We start from the raw sequence: 14,165 nt of genomic DNA on the forward strand, positions 1-14,165 counted from the left end.
ACGCTCCGAAGCTTTATAATATTAATATTGAACCACTGTACTCAAATGAACTGATTTAAATATGTTTTTAGTACATTAATGGATCTTGAGAGAGGAAATGTCATTGCTCCCTATGTAGGCCTCACTGAGCCATCAGATTTCATCAAAAATATCGTAATTTGCGTTCTGAAGATGAACGAAGGTCTTACGGGTGTGGAATGACATGAGGGTGAGTAATTAATGAGAGTTTTCATTTTTGGGTGAACTAACCCTTTAAAAGCAACATTTCAACTGTATACGGTAACAGTTTGTAGTTGGAAGATCATGTGATTCATGTGCTCTATTTTGTGTGTGTGTGTGTGTGTGTGTGTGTGTGAGGATCTGACCTGAGATGTTCAGCTGCAGCTTTGACTTGTCATGTCTGGTTGGATTATAAAGACCGTAAACTACATGTTTTGATTGGCACGTAACTAATTTCACTTGCAGGTTGCACTGCTTTGTTGCGTATATATCTGATTGGTCTTGTATGTGTATAGGATGTTTTGTTTGAGTAGGGCCCTATGATTTCTGCAATGCAGAAAACACGGACGGAATCGCAGAATCCAGGCATAAAAACTGAATTTGGTATATAACACGGAATTTGTCAAATTTTTTGATGAATGAATAAAAAGCAGGTCAGTACACTGAAATCAAATCGCAATATAGACTAGTGTCCGTGAATATTAAACCGCAAATACACTATTTAAATAGGAATTCTGCATGTCTGTGTGCCTCTGAAATGAATGATACGGAAGCGTGGTTTCATTTACCTCACACACACTCGCACGCGCACTCACACACACACACACACACACACACACACACACTGAAGCACGTGCGACGCTCGCGATGTTTTCATCCTCTGTCGCCTCACTATATGAGGAAATGAACACGAAATTCATCTCCAGAGCCGCTCTGAAAGTCACTTCATCAGCATTTAACCGCTTCATTAGAAAAACTATCGTCATAAACACAAAGAAACTCAAAGCTCTCAGCAACCCACCAAAATCAAAGTTCTATTTAACTTGACAGAAACATATTTATGTTGTACAGTAGAATTTAGAAAAAAAAATTTAATAATAAATTATCTTTTTAAGGAATAATCTCAGTTTTTCTTCCATGTTTTAATTTTAACAGTAAAGCGCTGTTGTGCAGCACATTGTTTGACAAAGTTTAATTTCATGATTAAAAGATAAATTAAATGGTATGCGTTCATTTGATTGCTGGAAAAATTAAAATATGGAACAATTTCTGGGGGGAAAAAAATCAAAGATATTTTTTTTAATTAATAAATTTTGTTGTTTTTAAGAATTCAATTTATTAGACATGCTTTTTGATTATTAATATGTAATTAAACCATTAAAATGGAATCCAGAACAGTTAAAGACAGTGCTTAACTAATTGTCGGCCGCTGCGGTCGTCACTTTCAGAAACATACATTTTAATTTAACAAACAACTTTAATTTAAGAAATGAAAAGGATTACAACTACTTTGCAATTAAAAACAAAACTGAACATTTTAATGGCTACAACAAAGGATGTGTTATGGGAAGGATTTATAAAAAATAAAATAAAGTCGGGTTTGGGCCGAAAATTCTGATAAGCTGTTGGACACGGGCCGGGCAGGGCCTGAGTGTCTCGGGCCAGGGCTGGGCTAGGGCCTAGATTTGTGGTCCATGCAGGGCTCTAAAATGGAGTCAAAAAAAAATAAAACTGAAAAAAAACGGAATTTAGAAAAATTAAAATGGAAAAAATGGAATTTGGGAAAAAATAAAACGGAATTTGGGAATTCGGCCCTATTTGAGTTAATTAACCTGCTGGCCATTTGCTCTCGTAGCGTGCTGTATCAGCAGCAGAATCAGCCCATGGACGCGTTGCAGGCATACATCTGCGCCGTGCAGTTGGATCACAGTCACGCTGCGGCCTGGATGGATCTGGGCACGCTCTACGAGTCCTGCAACCAGCCGCAGGACGCCATCAAGTGCTACGTCAATGCCACGCGCAGCAAAGCCTGCACCAACACCGCTGCGCTGGCGGCCCGCATCAAGTACCTGCAGGTAAGAGCGACGCTGAGCGAGTCTCCGTGACCCGCGCTACAGTGACGGTGGGTCTGTGTGAGTCTCAATACATGTTGCATTTGTTGTGAATATGTTCAGTTAATTTGTGTCACAGATTTCTTTCACCTTCATTCTTCGTTTGTATGCGTGAGTCCAGTGATCATTGGAGCTAGAAATACTTTGACTGCTGAGGCCACCTTGACCCTTTAAAACTAGACTGAATTGGCATCACGCCGCACTGCTCTCTGTTTGAACTGTTCCGCCGCACGTCCTCAGATGGCTGTTTACATGTCTTTTTCACGCGTTTTCGTCCTAGGCTCAGTTCTGTAACCTCCAACACAATAGTCTACAGAGTAAAAGTAAAATGCTTCCTAGTATTGAGGAAGCCTGGAGCCTCCCAATCCCAGCAGAGCTAACGTCCAGACAGGGTGTCCAGAGCACAGGCCAGCAGGTGAGACCAGATAGACACACACCCTTAGAAACGCCCCTCACACACACACACACACACACTCACACACGCGGCTCATCGGGTGTAACCACGCTCCTGCTCATCTGATCAGTGTTGCACAGTAATGATTGGATTGCACAAATTGAATGTTGGGATTGGAAGTATTTTGGGAATCCTTTGATTAATTTCCTACATTTCCAGAAAGCGTGTTTTCAACAGCGAGCCGATCAGTAGCGTGGTTTCAGTACATGAGCTTCAGTAGTGCAGCTCTACACAATCGCACATCTGGGTCAAAAATGAGTTTGATGCTAAAAGTGTGTCATTTTGCTGTTTTTCACCCAGAGTTGTGTTTGTGATGTAGTCTTTAGTCCTGCAGTCATTGTGCCCTCTAGTGTTGCAGTTCCACAACAAACACTGACGCAGTCCAGCTGTAGTAGTTAATAGTCGAGTGTGTGTGTGCGTGTGTGTGTGTTCATGACAGTACAATGAGACGTGTTTTTCTCTCATTGATACTGATGCACTCGCTCATAAGTGTTTTATATTATTTGTTTTTGCATCTTTTCTCTGTTGTTGCTTTTGGGGGGTGGTGGGGGGGCAGCAGGACACAAACAAACGTCTGTAAATGTGCTTATAGCTCTAATTATATATCAGGGCTTCAGCACCCGTTTGTTTCATTAATTCTGTTTCTGTTTTCACATTGGAGTCAATATGGCCACTGAATGGTAAAATGATGTGGCTTACTGAGTTATTGCCCAAAACATGTGAGAGAATGTGACTTCTCGGCCCTTGCAGAGGAACGGAAAATCTTCAAAATGTTGCCATATAATCCTCCATGACTATAATACTGATTTAAAATCTTTTTAGTTTTTTAAAGAATTTAATTTGAGTCTACAATAAACGGGCAGCTCTTTGATGTATTGACCTAATACCTATATTATTGAAACAATGCCTTGAGCACAGTTTAGGTCCAGTTATTCCAAAGTATTTTTGGTCAAAATCACTCCATGTGTTTCTGATACTGTAGAACAACAACAATGTGGTTCATCAAACAGATTTGTTTACCGCTTTATCTTTGTGGGGACTCTTCCAATTTTCGACTGATTATATAAATCTGAACCAATTCTGACACGATACACTTCCAGAAAGACCTTAACAAAGCTGCTGGTCAAGAGGTCAAACAACGTGAGGCACAATGTCAAGTTGTAAATCATGATTTACTCGTAACCTTTGAATCGGCACCAGACAGATCTGCTGTCCGTCTTTCAGCTCTCTTCCTCACATGATTTCTGCCAATTGTGGAGGAATATTGATTGACTTTTTACATGTATTGACTGAGCAAATACTAAGTTTCACACTCTCACTTGACTGGGTTTGGTGCAGATGTCTTCAGTCTCTGTCTCTTGACGTGTCTGCGGTCTCTCTCAGGCGTGTAAACCTCACCCCGGGGTGTCAGGTGGGGCTCATGGCTCCGGTCAGTCGCTGCCTCCCCACGTGAGCCCGCTGGATCAGAGTGACGATCAGTCGAGTCCAGCCAAGAGGAAGAGGACCGCTAGTCCTGCCAAGGTGTGTGCTACTTTCTTCTGGTCAGCATGTCTCTGATACAATGGCAGCGGTGATAATCACTTCTGTGGGTCTTCATGTTACTCCTCAGAGCTCCACAGAGTCTTGGACCAACAGTTCAGCACAGCCACCAACTCCAAACTGGTACCTGTCTCCTCAGAAGCTGCAGGTGAGTGTTTGATGAACACTGTGTGCCAGGTCATCAGTCCTGAGCTTCATTAAAATGGGCATGATGCAGATGAGCATGAGCTTGCAAGAGCGGAGTTTAATCGCACTGATTGATTGGAGAATCCTGCATACATCTGACTCGACACTGGAAGATCCAGTTAAAACAGTCTGATTGAACAAAAGCTCAAAACATTTTTTTAAAAATGAAACGTGTGGATGACTTGTTCAGTAATAAGATCTGTAACATGCATTTAGAAAATAAATTGGGTTAATTTATATATCATACCAGCTTTTACTTCCTTAGGGCACGTTTACATGACAACGATGTACAAAAAACAGAAAAGTTTGCGTTTTTCACCTACAGACGACAACATTGTCAAAACGATCCCTGTTCACATGGATCAGCAAAAATGACTAAAAACGCTGTATTCTGCTGCCAGGCCAGTAGATGGCGATGCCACTTTATAAAGAAACACTACACGCCTATGCTTGACTGAACGTGTAATACGTGTGCACGTCACCATTTTCACACATCTGCGTTTTTGTAGTTTACAAGGAAGACGATAATGCTAGCGTTTTTAAAAACTTGCACTTTGAAACACGTTTTCAAAAGTTTGCTTTTTCAGGCCCCCAAAACGCTGCTGACGTGTAATTGAACACCCAAAACACATAAAAGGTTTTCCGTTTTTAGCTGAGAACAGTGTTGTGTAAACTGCCCCTTAGTTAATGGCCTTATCGACTCCAGCATGTGTGATGTTGGTTTAGACCAGGCGTGTCCAATCCTGCTCCAACACACCTGCCTGGAAGCTTCTAGTGATCCTAAAGACCTTGATTGGCTGGTTCGGGTGTGTGATTAGATCTAGAGCTGAACTCGGAGCGGGATTGGGCTCCCCTGGTTTAGACGGTGGTTTGTTGGTGGTTCAGACTCTCATGTCAGTGTGAGTGTGTGTCAGCTCTGTCCTTTGAGCTGCTTCTCACACTGAAGAACTTCCAGGCTGTTGATTTCAGGCGTGACGTCCCTGACCATTAGGAGGTGTTTCAAGTTGAAGACTGATGAATATGTCTGTGCTTCTTTTACTCCGCTGTTCACTGAATATCTTTTTGTCCCCTCCTTTTCCTCTCAGTTGCTGGAACAGTTGCGAGCCAACCGGGCGAGTCTGAAGCCTGTTCAGCTGCAGATGTTGGAGCAGTTGGAGGCTCAGCTGTCAGCCACGCACCTGCACCAGCAACAGGTACGTCACAACCAGGATTCATGAAAACCTTCTGAAGGAAAACATAATGTTTCATGAATCTGGCCCCAGAATCTTCCAGAACTCATGGTTTTCTGATGTGTTTTCCTCTTAAAACTACCGTGACACTTTAGCTGCTTTTCCACCATCAGGCCGAACGGTTCTAAGAATGGCAAGGAATGGTTCCAGTACGGTTCTTGGCTCTGAATTCGCAGCATGGTTGGCTAACCGTTCTGAACCGTGCTGGTAGAGTGCGTGTAGAGACATGCCTGGCTGCCAGTTTCTTTGTAGCTGGCCAAGCACGCTATTTGAGCGAAGTAAACATTAATGATAAAATTAAAAGAGAAATTTGATCATTCTCCATAACGGTCACTATGTAAACTCTTGCGTTATCAAGGCAACATCTGACGCGTTTGTATTACATTCCAAAGAGCTCCGTTATCAAACCACAGTGAAAATGAAACTGTATCCGTACCAGCTGGGTCGAATCGGCACGGAATGGAACGGTTAAGCAACGAGAACGGTTTGGCCCGATGGTGGAAAAGCAGCTTTAGATTGTAATAGGTGTTTGTTTGACTTGCTTTTTCTCGACCCTTGATATTTACAGTTGATTGTAACATTTACCTACAGATGAGGCAAAACTCTTCTGGTCCGATTCGACCCACCCTCCCCAACGGCCCCTCAGGCGATTCCTCACTGCCTGCTCACCCTGTTTCTCGTGGCCCGGCCGTGCGACCGTCTTGCATCGCTCAGCCGTTGGCCAACGGGCCGCTGCCTCCCAGTCCTGGTCCTGGCTCCCGCACTGGCCCACAACCCCCTACAGTCGGCAATAATCACACGCCAGGAACCAGAGCGAACGGAGACGTGCCTTACCTGCACCCCAACGCACTACCTCACAACTGCACAAGCCCAGGAGACGCATGGAAGAGCCAGCATCTCAACTCCGCTCAGGTCCGCTCTGAGTTCTTTTAAATACACGTTTTTACCCAAACCTGAATCCAAAAAATACGTGTTCATCCTCCCCATTCTGCATTGGTCATTCACACCACGGACATGAACATTAAGAGATCTTCTGAGACATTTATCCATAAATGTCTTTATTGTAAAAGAATATTTCAGCTTCAACATTAAAAAAAAAAAATGCTGTAAGACAAACTCACTAGATTATCTGAACTATGTACAGAAGCAGTTTAATCATGTTAGCTCTTATTGGCAACTGGTCTGTGCTGCTGTGTAACATGAACACAACTCTTAACATCTCAAAAAAAAAAAGTTTTAAGGTTTTGACCCTTTTACTAGCAAAAAAGACATGTTAAGCTGTGACCCACATTAACCTGTTATCACATGACACATGCTTGCTAAACGGTGATAATTCCAAAAATCTGACACTCAGCAACACTTTTTACGTCATCTTCTCATTTTTACACATCTTGTGTGGAGTGCGTTCACTCATCAAGAGCACGCTTCCTGACTGTCAAACCCACTGAAAGCAGCGTTTCTACAGTTTCTCGGCTTGTTCATGCTTGTTCTTTTGAATTTCCTCCTGATTTAGGGGCTTCAGAAAGGTCCAGGTTCGCATTGGGCAGGTCCTAATGGAGACCGGACTCTCTCTTCCAGTGGTTCGGCCGACGGTGGCCCTCACAATCAGGTTGGACATTCCGCCACGACTCCCTCGGAGCCAGCTGTCAATCATCTGTCCTCCACGTCCTCCCCCGCTTCTTCCTCATCGCAAACGGCTACCTCAGGTGCGCCACACGGCACCGCCCTGACCAAAGAGAGCGCCGCCCTACAGGGCAATGGTTCCACTGCCACCAACCACCACAGTCCCGAGCGCACGCCCACTTCCACGTCCGGCTCGCCGGCAGCCCCTTCCGCAGACAATCCGCAGCTCTCGGCCCTCCTTGGGGGCAAGGAGAGTCCCGCCGCGAGCTCTAGGGTGAACCACGTCCACCCCGGCACCACGCTAACGGCACCAGGCAGTTCGACCGCTTCTTCGCCCGCCTCCGCCCTGTCCGCTTCTTCAGCGTCACCCCGCTCCGTAGAGCCCACGGCCAGCCTTAACAAGCCAGGCTCTGCGGCGCCGGGACTGCCGCCCACCGTCACCGTTAACGGAAGTGGAGGAGGAGCTTGTTCGGAAGACTCTCAAAGCCCGTTAAAGGTGGAGCCGCCGGAGCTTTGCATCAAAGCGGCCGCGCCTCACAGACCACCGCACTCATCCTCTACAGTCTCCATTTACCCAACATCTGCAGACGTCCTGAAGGCCTGCAGGTACGTTTAGCTCCTGTGGCCACTTGCATAAACTGCTTAGTCTAGTCTTACAAGTTAGTCTTTTATTTTTTTCTTTAAAACTGGTTATAACTTTTTTTTAAGTCAGTTACATAAAAAGGTAGATTTGTCTAATAAGAATCCTAATGGTATATCTGATTACCTCTTGACTAACTGCTAGTTGGCCAAACTAATTCTTAAGTCACAAGCTTAACATTGTGGCTGTGATTATCCAGCTGGGCTTTACTGTAAGAATCGTCTCCCTTCTTTTGCGGCTGATGTTGTTTTAGTGCTACCTGTTGAATGGTAATGTTCAGAATCCGTTTGGCTTTACACACATAGACAAACCTATAGAAAATTGTGATTGACTAGAATGGCTGATTAAACATTTTTACTGGAACTCAAAGTCTGGGCACAGACCTAACCCCCAATCGCTCCCCGGGTGCCAGAGCACACATGGCTGCCCGCTGCTCTGGGTGTTTGCAGTGTGTTGTGTGTTCACTACACCTAATGTGTTTGTCTGGATGGGTTAAATGCAGTGAACAAATTCTGAGTATAACATATTTCACTTTCACTTACAGTGAACTACACAGCATGTTCCTTTTTCAGCTCTGACAAGTTTTAAAATATTGTTGGAATAAATGACAAACTCCGAGAGCTAAATGTGCCGTAACTCAGTATTGATCGGTTTAAACTTGAAGTTGTTTCACTTCGAGTTGCTGTAGCTTTTGACATGCTTTCTGATGCCGTGAGGGAATAGTACACTGACAGTGATCTGAAACGAGCACATCTGCAATACGTATGCATGGGAAAGCAGAGAAGACTTCCTTTGAGAATGTTGTATGCACAAACAGAAATATGTGCTATATTTTGAAGCGTTTGAATGATGTCACACATTGCGCTTGCACCGACAAACAAATGCAGGCGAAATTTGCAATCACATTTTAATTCTGACCTCAGTGAGCTGCTGCGGTTGTTGAGAATTTGTTACAATTAATTTTGATTTGTTGTATTCAGCAGAAATAACTTCATATCTAATACCATGTTCATTTACAGGAATCTTGGGAAGAACGGTCTGTCGAGCAGCAGTTTCCTGCTGAACAAATGTCCACCGCCGCGACTCCCTCCTCCGCCTGCGCCGCCTCTGGCTAAAGACAAACTCAACCCACCGACTCCCAGCATCTACGTGAGTCGCACGCACGGAACATTTAACACTGCATGTGATTGATGCATGTGTTTATAAATGTTTGTTCATGTTTCAGTTGGAAAATAAAAGAGACGCCTTCTTCCCTCCGCTGCACCAGTTCTGCACCAACCCGTCCAACCCAGTCACCGTCATACGCGGCCTGGCCGGAGCCCTCAAACTAGGTCAGAGCTCGACCCTTTAGCCTCTCTCTCTCTCTCTCTCTCTCTCTCTCTCTCTCTCTCTCTCTCTCTCTCTCTCTCTCTCTCTCTCTCTCTCTCTCTCTTCTCTTTCTCTTTCTCTCTCACACACACACACACACACACACACACGTGATCACCTGAAAGGCCAAATGTGGATTCTTGGTGGGAGCGATGCACTTCTCTGCAGTTTCCATGGCAACTAGAAAACAGATTGAAACTTGCTTTGCCGTTCATTGTTGAAAAGAATTCAAGGACGTTTGCTGGATGAAATGCAAAATTCTCTGACTGATTTACAGCTCGCACTAGTATTGTTAAGCCGTGCTAGTGAGGCTTTTCACATTTGTGAAGCTTTTCTCTGTTGTACTTGGTCTGCCACATTATCAAATCAGATTTTAGGTGCTATTATCATATGGCGACCTTTTTTACTGTCATAGCAGAGCATATTTGGAAGTGGATCTTGCAGTTTAAAGCATTTAAAGCAGTGGTTCTCAGAAGGGGGCCTCAAGATGACTAAAAATGCATTAAAACAATGAAAAAAGATATTTCTTAGTATTTGGGTTTTTTTTTTTTTTGTTACAAATAAACATTTTTCTAGTTATGCCAAGCTCTAAAATATTTCATCAGGTAGAAATTGTGAGTGGAGGGCCTTCAAATATTGTTGTGGACAATGGGGGTTCTTGAAACTGTATTGGCTGCTTGAGTTTTTTTGCAGCTTCAGTATTGGTTACATACAGCTGGACATTTCTGCACCTGCAAAGATGATGTTTCCGACTGTAATGGTCATTCACACAGAACAATTACGTTCCCTCTATCACTGTAAAGCTGCTTTAACACAATCTGCATTGTAAAAAGCGCTATATAAATGAAGGTGACTTGACATGGACACTTCGTTTACAGAAGGCGTGTTTATAGGCACGGTACTGGACGTGCTCATGCTTGTGGTCATCTGTAGGGCTGTAAGGTGAAGCTGTATTCTCTGTCTCTGTAGATTTGGGCTTGTTCTCCACGAAGACACTTGTAGAGGCGAACCCAGAGCACCTGGTGGAGGTGCGGACGCAGCTGTGTCAGCCGGCCGATGAGAACTGGGACGCCAGCGGCCTGAGGAAGCAGTGGCGCTGCGAGAGCAGCCGGTCTTACACCACTATCGCCAAATACGCGCAGTACCAGGCCGCGTCCTTCCAGGAATCGCTGCGGGTAAGACGCTCGCAAACAGAATACAGTAAATTAGCACTTGTAATGATCATTTGCTTGTGGTATTTTGCATAGTAAGTGACTGTGTTTGTGCGCTTTCAGGAAGAGAATGAGAAGAAGGGGCAGAAGGAGCTGTCGGACTGTGAAATGACGTCATTGGAAACGTGAGTTTGACGCGTCTAATAACTGTCCTTTAGCTGTGCTGATGCAAACCTGCACTTACTCTGTTCATTCTGCTCAGTGTTTCCAGGAGGCGGAAAGCTCCTTTCAAACAGGTCAAGTTTGGGACCAACATCGACGTCTCTGATGAAAAGAAGTGAGTCTTGGGTGCATGTCGTCTCCCCTTTGTGTTTTTTTTTTTTTTTTTTTGTATATTGTAAGTGATTTAACAAGCATCATAGTGTCTCATTTATTGTCAAAAGCCGAGTGTGTGTGTGTGTGTATGTGCCAGCAGTGATTTCAAGCTGAGAACAAATGACAAGGCCAGATTCTGAGCTTGTGTCATTCTCGCAGCTATGAGAATGACACAACCTGTCTGAACTTTGTATTTGTGAGGGAAGAGTCCATGTCCAGTCCTGTTTCACTAGAGCAAACACCTCAGTTGAATAAGTCTGCTAGTTAAACGAAAGGCCGGCTGTTGACTGTGCTGCTCCCCCTGCAGGTGGAAGCTGCAGCTGCAGGAACTGAGTAAGCTGCCTGCGTTTGCTCGCGTGGTGTCTGCAGGTAACCTGCTGAGTCATGTGGGCCACAGCATTCTGGGTATGAACACTGTCCAGCTCTTCATGAAAGTCCCGGGCAGCAGAACTCCAGGTGAGAGCCGCTGTTGTTAGACATTCGAGCTTCAGAAGTCGAGTCAAATGAATCCATCGCAGTAGGTCACATGGTCTCTCCGCTCATATTTAGGGCATCAGGAGCACAATAACTTCTGCGCCGTCAACATCAACATCGGCCCGGGCGACTGCGAGTGGTTTGCCGTGCCGGAGCCGTACTGGGGAGTGATGAGCGAATTCTGTGAGAAGTACGTGATGTTCCGTGAGTCGTTTCAAACCTGCACCGCCCTTGTCTGAGGACGACTGTAGTCAAAGTTAAAGGGATACTTCACCCAAAAATAAAAATTGTCATCATTTGTGTTTCGGAGACAAATGTCAGTCTTGTTTGGCATGACATGTCAGTGAGTTTAAATGATATATTGATTAAGATTAAGATATATTAAATGAAATCTGAGAGATTTCTGTCCCTCCAGTGAAGGTCTGTTCACCCAAAACTCTGATGCTTCAAAACGTTCATAAAGAGATTGTAAAATAAATCCACATGAATGGAGCGCATTAATCCAAGTCCTCTGAAGAGACACGATAGTTTTATATGACCAGATTTAATTTTAGCATTGATCATCAGTAAAAGAAAGCTCAACTGTACTTGCAAGAACAAACCTCATTGGTTCTTGCAGAAGCTCAAATGTGCCGCGAAACACATGAGAATGAACTTCATCTATGTTCGTTCGCTGATTTATGTTTAAATGTGAATAAAAGCCTAAATTAAATCTGATTATATAAAGTGGTCGTGTCTCTTCAGGAGACTTGGATTAAACCGCTCCATTCAAATAGGTTTATTTTATGAACTTTTTAAGCATCACAGATTTTTGAACAAACTTTCACTGGAGGGACAGAAATCTCTCAGGTTTCATTAAAATATCTTCATTTGTGTTTCTAAGATGAAAAGTCTTGTGGGTTTGAAATGACATGAGGGAGAGTAAATGACGACAGTTTTCATTGTTGGTTGGACTAACACACTTCGTTCATGTAGCGGATCTTAAATCGCTTCTGTTGTCAGTCCTTGGATTGATGTGCAAGTGTCTCTTCTGACTACCTTTTGCAGGAACAACATCAACTTCCTGAAGGGTTCATGGTGGCCGAATCTAGAGGATTTGTACGAGGCTAACGTACCGGTGTACCGGTTCATCCAGCGGCCTGGAGATCTGGTTTGGTTGAACACAGGAACGGTCCACTGGGTCCAGGCCATCGGCTGGTGCAATAACATTTCTTGGAACGTGGGCCCTCTTACTGGTGCGTAACCTGCATGAACGGACACGTGTTGTTTACTGTGGTCCGCTGTCATGTGACTGTTGTGTTCGTCTGCTTCCTGCAGCGTATCAGTACAAGCTGGCCGTCGAACGTTATGAGTGGAACAAACTCCAGAGCGTCAAATCTATGGTTCCCATGGTGCATCTGTCCTGGAACATGGCAAGGAACATTAAAGTGTCCGACCTCAAGCTGTTTGAGATGATCAAGTGAGTGACGTTTCCTCTGTCAAACTGCATCTGATCTGGTCAAAAATGACTGGCTTTGAACGGTAATTAATCTCTACGGTTAACAGGTTCTGTTTGCTGCGGACGCTCAAACAGTGTCAGGCGATAAAAGAGGCGCTGGTGGCTGCTGGGAAGGAGACGATTTGGCACAGAAGAAGCCGAGATGAACCGGCCCATTACTGCACCATCTGTGAGGTGAGTCCTGGATTTGACGGCAGAATATCTCGCCGTTCTCATCAGACGATGTGCTGAAATCACCTTGGCTCTTGTGCTGAATTGTTCCAGGTGGAGGTCTTTAACCTTCTCTTCGTGACGAGCGACAGTTACTCCCGGAAGTCCTACGTGGTTCACTGTCAGGATTGCGCTCGGAAGGGCAGCAGCGAGCTGGAGGGTTTCGTGGTGCTGGAGCAGTACCGGATGGACGATCTCACGCAGGTTTACGACCAGTTCTCATTAGTAAGTCATTTTATTTTTATGCCATTCTTGTGCCAGGGTGTGTCCGTTTGCTCGTACAGCCAAAACAGATGAACAGCAGACTAAAGGCCTCTTCACAAGACGATAGCTATAACGATAAAGGCCACATTCACACAGCAGCAGAATACGGTTGTCAGTCCTATATTTGAGTCCTTAATACAGTTACATTCACACACAGTTTGTTTGTTTACGGAGTGACGATCGCATTCTATAACCAAACCCAGAAATTTTCAGGACTTTGAAAACCTCGTAATTAGAGTAAACTACTTTTTAAAATACTCCTAATCAGACTACAGTTACTTTTTTATGGATTACATGATTACATATTATTTACTCAATGGCAGTAAGTTGTTCACAATTCATTGATTCTCCTAATTTTTCTTTTTTTTTTTTTTTTTTTAACGTTTATATTTTTTTCATAATAAACCTGCCGCTTACATACGTTCGTGATTCTTCGTGTTTTTCCAGCGGTAAGGGGGAAATATAGATGAAATATTTGATGTAGCAGTGATATTGCTGTGAATTTCAATATTTGTATTTGTAATGTTGCTGTTTTCTAAATTTACTTAATTTTAAGTAAATATGTTTTAAAATCATAAGATGTGATTGTTTTATTCAGTGTTACTATCAGCAAACACTAACAGGTACATTAGTGTTAGTATTTTGAAGTATTAACTGTCCATACATTGCACTTTAAAAAGAATCTGTTGAGGCATTAGAGGCTCTGTTTTTTGGAATATATTTATTTCTTTGTATCTGTCAAAATGATACAGGATTATCCTACCATATATGTGACATCAAATAAGGGTTAGCACAAAAGTAATCTAAATGTAATCCAAAAGTAGTTAGATTACGTTACCAAAAATGTGTAATCTAAGAGATTATATTACTGATTACAAATTTTGTCATGTAATTTGTAATCAGTAACTGATAACAATTCATAAGTAATCTACCCAGCTCTGTCTACCAATATATATTGATTATCGCAGAATTGCTGTATTGTGATATTATCATTATCGTGAGCCTGTATCGTATCGTATCGTATCGTGAGGTACCCTGCGATT

General features: G+C 43.5%; 1 protein-coding gene across 3 annotated transcripts in view; it reads left to right on the top strand.

Moving 5' to 3' along the window:
* Nucleotides 1-14,165, top strand: part of kdm6al (lysine (K)-specific demethylase 6A, like) — a 33,387-nt gene that overhangs the window by 12,694 nt on the left and 6,528 nt on the right. For 2 of the 3 annotated variants that reach the window (XM_051896462.1, XM_051896464.1), the window contains 18 exons: nt 1,856-2,075; nt 2,392-2,526; nt 3,949-4,086; nt 4,175-4,252; nt 5,376-5,483; nt 6,111-6,431; nt 7,033-7,748; nt 8,802-8,931; nt 9,008-9,113; nt 10,120-10,325; nt 10,425-10,486; nt 10,564-10,638; nt 10,984-11,132; nt 11,226-11,340; nt 12,198-12,385; nt 12,468-12,609; nt 12,696-12,822; nt 12,913-13,083. In XM_051896462.1, coding sequence (XP_051752422.1) covers nt 1,856-2,075; nt 2,392-2,526; nt 3,949-4,086; nt 4,175-4,252; nt 5,376-5,483; nt 6,111-6,431; nt 7,033-7,748; nt 8,802-8,931; nt 9,008-9,113; nt 10,120-10,325; nt 10,425-10,486; nt 10,564-10,638; nt 10,984-11,132; nt 11,226-11,340; nt 12,198-12,385; nt 12,468-12,609; nt 12,696-12,822; nt 12,913-13,083 — 3,187 coding nt within the window. The remainder of the gene's footprint in view (nt 1-1,855; nt 2,076-2,391; nt 2,527-3,948; nt 4,087-4,174; nt 4,253-5,375; nt 5,484-6,110; nt 6,432-7,032; nt 7,749-8,801; nt 8,932-9,007; nt 9,114-10,119; nt 10,326-10,424; nt 10,487-10,563; nt 10,639-10,983; nt 11,133-11,225; nt 11,341-12,197; nt 12,386-12,467; nt 12,610-12,695; nt 12,823-12,912; nt 13,084-14,165) is intronic. The other variant, XM_051896463.1, reaches the window with a different exon arrangement.

The sequence above is a fragment of the Ctenopharyngodon idella genome, chromosome 6 (genome assembly GCF_019924925.1).
Source record: "Ctenopharyngodon idella isolate HZGC_01 chromosome 6, HZGC01, whole genome shotgun sequence".
NCBI lineage: Eukaryota > Metazoa > Chordata > Actinopteri > Cypriniformes > Xenocyprididae > Ctenopharyngodon > Ctenopharyngodon idella.